Here is a 7397-nt window from a genome sequence, read left to right as displayed (position 1 = left end):
GTATTATGCCAATCTGGATGTTGCTGACAAAACCAACCACCTGCTCTTTTACTTTGTGAAAGGAGGACTCTCTGGATAGATGCTCATTTTAGGAAGACATGGTAATTCTTGTCATGCAAAGTTCTTATGGTTTTCTCAAAATGCAGAACCCAGAACACATTTCAAAGTGCTCAAGAGATCTGACCCAGCTTATGCCTTGCTCTGAGTCCGGTTGGGAATCACAGAGCAGAAATTGTCTGCAGCTGTCCCCACATCCTGGGGACACGTGGCCAGTTTTGCCTCCATAACGGATAAAAGACTGAATTGTTTTTTCTCTTGCTGTATTTTTAGCATGTCCTTCCTTAAACAGATGGAAAATGCAAGAATTCCAGGAAAATCTCAACACATGTCAGTCTGAGTTTAAGAGAAGCCTCCATGGGAATGGGAGGTGAGGAGGGTGTATCACCAGCCCCACCAGCCCACTCTGAGCAGTTGTACTTGAACAGACTGAGTTGCTCGGGGCTGAGCTCTCTTTCTTTCTCTCAAACTACAAAAATTCTTTCTTCTCTGTGAGAAAAAATTCTTTTGAACGAACCCTCCCCTCTTTTTTCTTTGCGGTTGTTACAAAGACAGTAACTGTTCTCACAAGCAGTCCCACAGTCATGGGTTTGGATGTACAGAGTGGCTGCAAAAGGATTCGGAAGGAAAGGAAGCACAAGTACGACCTGCATTAGAAAATATTTCCATATTTGTGCAATAGGATTGGAAGAACAAGGCACCTCCATGCTTCACATGGAGCTGAAGGGTAAGTTGCTCATCTGCAAAATGTTTTCCTTTCCACTGACAGAAATCTCTTGAGCCGTTGTACACTCCTGAAATTTCCAGGGGATGTTACTGCATCTAACGGTGCTGTACTCATAACTGCTGGCTTCTCCTTGCCCTGATGCTCTGGGCAAGTAATAGGTGCTGTAAACCCTATGGATGCTTAAAAACTCCTCCAAGGCATTGTATTGATTGTTTTTCTTCCCAAGATTATTTTTAATCCCTACTGGTGTTGCAGTCCAGCTAAGAGTGTATCCCTACAGTGAAAATGAGGAGGCAGAAAGGATTATTGGCTGCAGGAAGAGGTGGCAAAAGCAACCATGGGCACAGAGAAATACCTGCAGTGCTGACTCAGTGGGAGATGTGAGGACTTTGGTCTGTGCCCTCTGACTGGGGCCACATTTGCACGGCTTACCCTGGAGTGCAGAGCCAGGGAGTGGGAGAGGGGTACAGCATTTCAGTAGCTCCTGCTCAGCAAATCCACCCTGAGGTGCACCTGGGACTGCAGGACTTGTCTTTGCCTAGAGGGGAACTTGTCTGTGTCAGCCTTGGAGGAGGAGGTATCACAATAAACTGTGGTCTGTGGGTTCAGAGGCTGCCCACAAGTCACCCAGGGGCATTTGGTGCTGGGACTGGGGTACTTGTGCCTGTTCCTTGTAAGCACTGAGGGAGAATGGAAAATAAAGGGAGTTCTGATGGTGGGAAACAGGAACAAAAAAAGGTTGTGCTCTTCAGAAATTTAAAAACAGCTTGAAAATTATGCTTATGGAGGAGGGAGGAGGAGGGGGGGAGACATCTGTGCTTGTTTATTCATTCATATTTCTGTTGGCCTTTATTATATTTAGATCATGCTAGATGATGACAGAAAATGATGCTAGAAGTATTTTGTGTTTAGTGATGATCTGGAGAGCAGGAATGCTCTGTAGCAGCCAGTGCAGCTCCTCCTGGCCCAGATTCCATTGCACACATTTGACACTGTTGATACAGCTCACGGTGCACTGTCATCTGATGGCGGTGTAAGCTCAAATCTTTTCTGCTCAGTTGTTTTCTTTATTTTCTGTAACTAGCAGGCTGTTATCAGACAGGAGCAAAGGGAAATCAAACATCATTAAGCACTGCAAGACCTCTGCCCTTCTTGAGGTGACACAGTGGAGTCCTTAATTTCTTTGACAACTAAATAGATACAATGTTCCTCATATTTCTAAACAGTCCCTGCAATGAAAAAGGTTCAATTCTGAAATAAAGGAATTAGTCTTAGAGCTGGTGTTTGAAAAACAATGGAGTGTGTATTTGATATTTGGAAAACCACCAAGCTGGGACATTGTTATAGCCATTTTGGGTGCCCTTATAGCTTATAGAGAGGCAGAAAACCAGAACCAGCATATTGCTTCTTAGAAAGCCTATCAAAGACATCAGGTGTACAATGTAAGTTCTGTAAACTGCTTTAATATAACTTTCTATAGCAGTGGTGTTCAACAATCACTTTGTCTTAACCTGCTTTCCTTTTTCCCTGATCTGATGGGAGAATTCATTGAATTAAGAGAGTGGAAGGAAACAAAGCTGGTGGTCCCAGCAGCTTCTGTCTGTGCCAGCTGTTGTGCTGTTAGATGGGAACTAGACAAATGGGTCTCTTCTGACAGGTGAAAATGTAATTTTCTTTTTGTTATGTCCTGATGAATTCCACAGGTTTTTCCCCACAAAGAGCTCACGCTGGTGTTTATGGTGAGAATTGATTGCACTCAGGATTGATCAGAAGCCTTAAATGCACATCTCCCAGCCTTTCTGGGACCAGGGCTGCCTCTGAAACCCCCTTGGTGTCTGACAGTCATTCTGCAGGATCCATCCTCAGATAAAATATCAGTGTGCAGGACAGCTCTAGAGACCTTTTATACTTTATCACATCCTTTCTTACCCTCTCAGAGTGTTTTTCATGCAGGATCTCAGTGTTGTGGCCATAAGTCATTCTCTGTGCCCAACACATGCTAACCAGGGTCTATGTAGGATTATGTACACAGGGATATGTACCTTGGAATGCTGCCTGTGCTCTGGTGTTACCCAACAGCCCAAGCAGAGCTTTGGTTTCTCCTGCAATATCAGCAGAAGGGATGTGCCCTGGCCTAAAGCAGATGCCCTGGGGGGAGTGGGTTAGTGAGCTATAGACTTTTGTCCATCCATTCAGCTCCAGTTCCCTTATCTCTCACATTTGTCAGTCTACCGGCTTTTCCACTTCCTCTTAACTCTGTTCCTGGAAAAGGGCGGGGTAGGAAAGGAAATACTCCATTAAACTTGTCTCCACTGATTTCCATTTCCATAGCGTACAATAACAGGCACCAAGCTGCTCTGAATGTCAATACCACAGACTAAATCTTTGCTTTGTTCAATCAGAGCAAACCTAGGCTGCCAGATACCATTGCAAACCACCACATCAGCAAGGACTGAACCTGGCCAGAGGAACTTCTGACCAAGAAATAAGATTTTCTACATTCTGGAGAAGTCAGTATGTTGGATCAGATTCATTGGCTGGCTGCCGTGACAGTCCTGGGAGTCCTGGAGCAAGGTAGGGGCCATTGGATGTGTGTGCTCAAGCACTGGCTGGATCATTCTACTGTAACTCCACTGATTTTCTATTGCTTTCATATTTAATGTCTCCTGTTGCACTGGCATTTCACTGCTTTTCAGGCAGGGAACTGATATCTTGTTTGGGTTCTGGAGAGCATTCAACCAAACGAGTGCAGGGGAATCCCTTTCTCTGAACTGACCTACCCCCCTCCATTCAGAATTTTTTTGGTAGATCTTTCCTCTGCAAACATGTAGAATTTCCCTCTTTGGGCTTACAGCAGCTCCTGAAGTGCCTATAGATGTGAGCATACAAAAAGCTCTGCTGCATGAAAAGGTGGAAGTATGGGCTGTGGTGGGCCACATGGAACATCTCCCAGCCACAGGTTCACATTGCATGCCAATTTAATTCAGTATTTGGTTAGCTTATCTGTGGCATCAGTTCCATCCCTACACAGATATCAGAATTTAGAAGAGGAAAAAATTAAAAGAATGAAAAAGCCTTGAAATTGTCAGTAATAAAGTGCATCTGAACTGTGAAACAATTTTACCATTTCCTGATTATACAAGAAAGCAGACAACACTGGTAGTAGATGACTTGCTTCACTATTGCTCTGGGTCATTCCTTTTCCTTATCTAAAAGGTACCTGGGATTTTATTCTAACTTCCTCTGCTGTGTGGAGCTGTGGGGTTAGGAGGAGACTGCAGATCTTTTTCCCCAGCCTCTGGCCAGATCCTGACTCCACCATGCCCAGCCATAGGACTGACCACTGCTACTTTTCTCTTTTTTGCTGCAGCCTACTTCTTCCTCCAGGTGATCTATGCTAGGAGGTTGTTTGGCATTTCACCTCCAAAGATCTCAGGCCCTCCTGAATTTGAAAGGATCTTTCGAGCACAGTAAGAAACTCCTCTTACTTGATGTTTGTCAGATCTCATGTAATGGTACTGCCTTTCCCCTGCTTTGCTATTCTTTTCCTGGAACTGTAATTAAGCAATTACCTCCCTCGAGGTTAACCAACGTGTTGAAGAGTCAACATCAGAATTGGGTTGGCTCTTGAGTCCTAAACCAGCCACTGCTGATAGAAACCACACAGGAATCTCTGCTGTACAGTGAAGGGCTCCTAAAGACATAACCTTTGGTGCCTGAGACTTAGATTGGTTTTATCCAAGTGGTGCCAAACCTCAGGCAGCTTCAGCCCTGCTCTGAACCTCACTCACTGGGAAGGACAAGTTCCCAGAGAGATCTCAGCTGGTGCTGGGATGAGGATTACCCAGCATCTCTGCTGTGACTTCTGTGCTAGGGCTGCAGCGGGGAGGGAGGAGCTTTCATACTGTTGTAGCTGACCACTGGGAAAAAAGCAACTGAGTAGCTTAAGCTGGATCCCCACAGCCATCCCCTTCTTTGCTCCTCCACTAGCCTAGACTCTGCTTCATCCAGCATCTTTTGGTGCTACTGTGCCTTTGGGAGGATAGGGCATGGCATACAAACAATCCTAAGAGTTATATGCTCCCTCCAAGTCCTGCACAAAGCCCAGGCTGCTCTGGCCATGTGTACTTGAAGGACAGACCTTCCCTACAGCTTGGGACTTTGGGGCATGGACAGCAGGTTTGAGCTGCAGCACCTGGGAAGCAGCAATGGGAGTGGTTCATGGAGCCCTTCTGTGCACAGTCTGTCCTGGGAATCTTTTACTTAATTTCTTGTAACCTGGAGACCCTGTTCTTTCCATTGTTTAATTTCTATGAATAAAGCTGGGATGGAACTGGAGCCTGGAGGCTTTTTATGACAACATTAGTTCTAAAAAGCAAAAGCCTCCAGTGTCTGGAAACTGCTAGGGGAAGCAAAAGAGGAAGAGCTTCCTTCCTTTCCCTAGTTTATGACCTTTCTCTTTCCTGCCAGGGTGAACTCCTCTGAGTATTTTCCCATCTTCCTGGCACTTCTGTGGCAGGCTGGACTCTTCTTCCATCAAGGTGAGAATATCCCATCACCTGATTTGTCACTGGTTCTGTTCCCCTGTGTGCTGCCTCTGTCCTCAGGTCCTGCTCAACTTCTGAACAGCAAATTAAGCAGTAATTTTGTCTCCAATGGGAGGGTAGAGCCTCACACAGAGTCTCTATTCCTTCACTTTGAGCTACCTTCTTGGTTCCAAGTAGTTCTGAAAAGCCTTTGGAGATGGTTACTGTGATCTCTCTTAAACACAGGTCTGGCTGCAGCCTTGGGTCTGCTCTATCTCTATGCCCGCTACTGCTACTTTATGGGATACAAGGCATCATCCTCAGAAAGGTAAACACACTCACACACACTCTTGCATACTCTTACACACACAGTTACACACACACATACACACAGAAGCCCTCGGGGGACTACACAGTAACCCCTGGGGGGTTGTTTTTGGAAATATAATGTACTTTGGGAAAGCTCAAGACTCTTGGGTGCTCTGGGGCTCCTGCATGACTCAGCCTTGTCTCCGAGGCATAATGTGAACATGGACACAGGGCTGGGGCAGCAACACAGATACTGGGCAAGGCTGGTGCTGCCCCAAGCCCTTTTGGGTGTGTGTGTTTGCTCCCTTGAGGTGGAAGCAGGGCTTGGGACCCCACGCAGAGGTCAGGGGACAGCCAGGGGCTGCCTTTCCACCCACCTCTGCAGGGAGGAGGGGGCTGTTCCCAGGCAGGAAGCTCAGTGTCAGCAGCTGCCTCTCTCCCACCAGACTCGCCCCGATATACTTCAGCGCTGGAGTTCTCTGGATTCTCATTGCAGTGTCAGCCCTGGGCATCCTGCATTTCTTCCTCTCTCACTACGTGGGGCTGAACGTCCTCCAGTTTCTCACAGCATGACCCACTCCTCTCTGCTTCACCACTGAAGCCACATTTCTCCTCACAGAGAAAAGCAAGGCACGACTTCTCAAGAATATTTCTGGGTTTCACATTCTCTGAGCCTCAGAGAAAGGAAGAACAATTCTTATCTCATTTGCTGTGCCTGTGTTTGTGCTAAAGTAGAATGCAATATGGATATTGTTTACCCAAAGTGATGGTGTTTTGTTTCCTTGGCCTATCAGGGCCAAGCGTGTGTGTGTGTGTGTGTGTGTCGGGACTGTCAGCTGATAGTCACGAGATGCTGCAATTGTGTGCAGTTGAGTGCTTGGCAGATTCAGTTTAGATGTAATGTAACATAGTGTAATATAGTATAATAAAGTAATTAATTAGCCTTCTGATAAGATGGAGTCCTCCTCATCATTCCTCCCTTCACTGGGGCTTTCCCTGTGAATACGATACACCGCTGTCCTCATCTTCGAGTCCTGCTCCCTCCGGCCTGCCTTAACAGACTGGCTGCAACTCTACAGCCCTCAATGAGAAATCCACCCTCACCCAAGCTTTTAACTCCTCCTTCCTCACTGTCCAGCACTGGCAAGAGCTGCTGAGCTGTTTAGGAGATATTTTTCCCCCATGGCACTTGGTGTGCCAAGTGCTCCACATCTGGCGGCTCCATCGTGTCTGATGCGGAAACAACAACCCCAAACTAGGACATATAAAAGCAAACTCTTCTCAGTCTGAGTTTCCCAGTGAGTTGCCAAAAGGAAATGCCACGTGTTCCCCATTATCCAGTGGCTCTGCCCTCAGCCCAGGCACAGAACACAGATTCATGCCAGTTTTCCAAGGCCCACACCTAAGAAAGGCATTTGTTTGGAACCAGATGTGGGCTGAGCCATACCCAAAGAGGTGAGGGATAAACTGGAGTAGCCATCAACATGTTGTGCAAAAGTCTGTTGGTGCCCTCATGCTGGTTATCAGCCACTGCTGTAAATCAGACTGAGCAAACTCATCACCACTGCTGCATGTGCCACTTTGAACTCGGCCCAGTGACAACAGGCACAAATAAAAGGTTATTGAACTTGCTGTGCTGGGTGTCTCTTTGTGAGTCTGCAGCTAGCAGAGAGCAGAAACATGAGTGTGTGAGTGCAAGGTGGCTGCCTTTGTTTACCTGACATGCAATCCAACAAAGCCTGCAACCGTGTGTGCCATGGGAGGAGAGCTCTGAGGAG

The 7397-nt window shown here is 46.6% G+C and overlaps 1 protein-coding gene across 2 annotated transcripts; it reads left to right on the top strand.

The window, feature by feature from the left end:
- Window positions 1-412: 412 nt before the first annotated feature.
- Window positions 413-6572, top strand: LOC118692108 (leukotriene C4 synthase-like). 2 transcript variants are annotated; one of them, XM_036391720.2, is made up of 7 exons: window positions 413-427; window positions 609-784; window positions 3187-3358; window positions 4155-4254; window positions 5255-5325; window positions 5557-5638; window positions 6066-6572. In XM_036391720.2, the coding sequence occupies exons 3-7, from the start codon at window positions 3301-3303 to the stop codon at window positions 6190-6192; spliced, it is 438 nt and encodes a 145-aa protein (XP_036247613.1). In that variant the 5' UTR covers window positions 413-427; window positions 609-784; window positions 3187-3300; the 3' UTR covers window positions 6193-6572. The 2 variants fall into 2 exon arrangements, with proteins under 2 accessions (XP_036247613.1, XP_036247612.1); XM_036391719.2 differs by lacking the exon at window positions 413-427 and having other exon boundaries at window positions 486-784.
- Window positions 6573-7397: the final 825 nt, after the last annotated feature.

The sequence above is a fragment of the Molothrus ater genome, chromosome 15 (assembly GCF_012460135.2).
Source record: "Molothrus ater isolate BHLD 08-10-18 breed brown headed cowbird chromosome 15, BPBGC_Mater_1.1, whole genome shotgun sequence".
Taxonomy (NCBI): domain Eukaryota; kingdom Metazoa; phylum Chordata; class Aves; order Passeriformes; family Icteridae; genus Molothrus; species Molothrus ater.
The sequence above is the reverse complement of the archived record's forward strand: the minus strand, read 5'-3'. Positions and strand labels throughout refer to the sequence as shown.

What these genes read in the sequence shown, in the direction of transcription:
- LOC118692108 (XM_036391720.2), top strand. Translation starts at nt 3,301, where the DNA reads ATGTTGGATCAGATTCATTGGCTGGCTGCCGTGACAGTCCTGGGAGTC. An exon ending in GAAAGGATCTTTCGAGCACA is followed by an intron (nt 4,255 to 5,254) that starts GTAAGAAACTCC and finishes CTTTCCTGCCAG; the next exon opens with GGTGAACTCCTCTGAGTATT. An exon ending in AAGGCATCATCCTCAGAAAG is followed by an intron (nt 5,639 to 6,065) that starts GTAAACACACTC and finishes CTCTCCCACCAG; the next exon opens with ACTCGCCCCGATATACTTCA.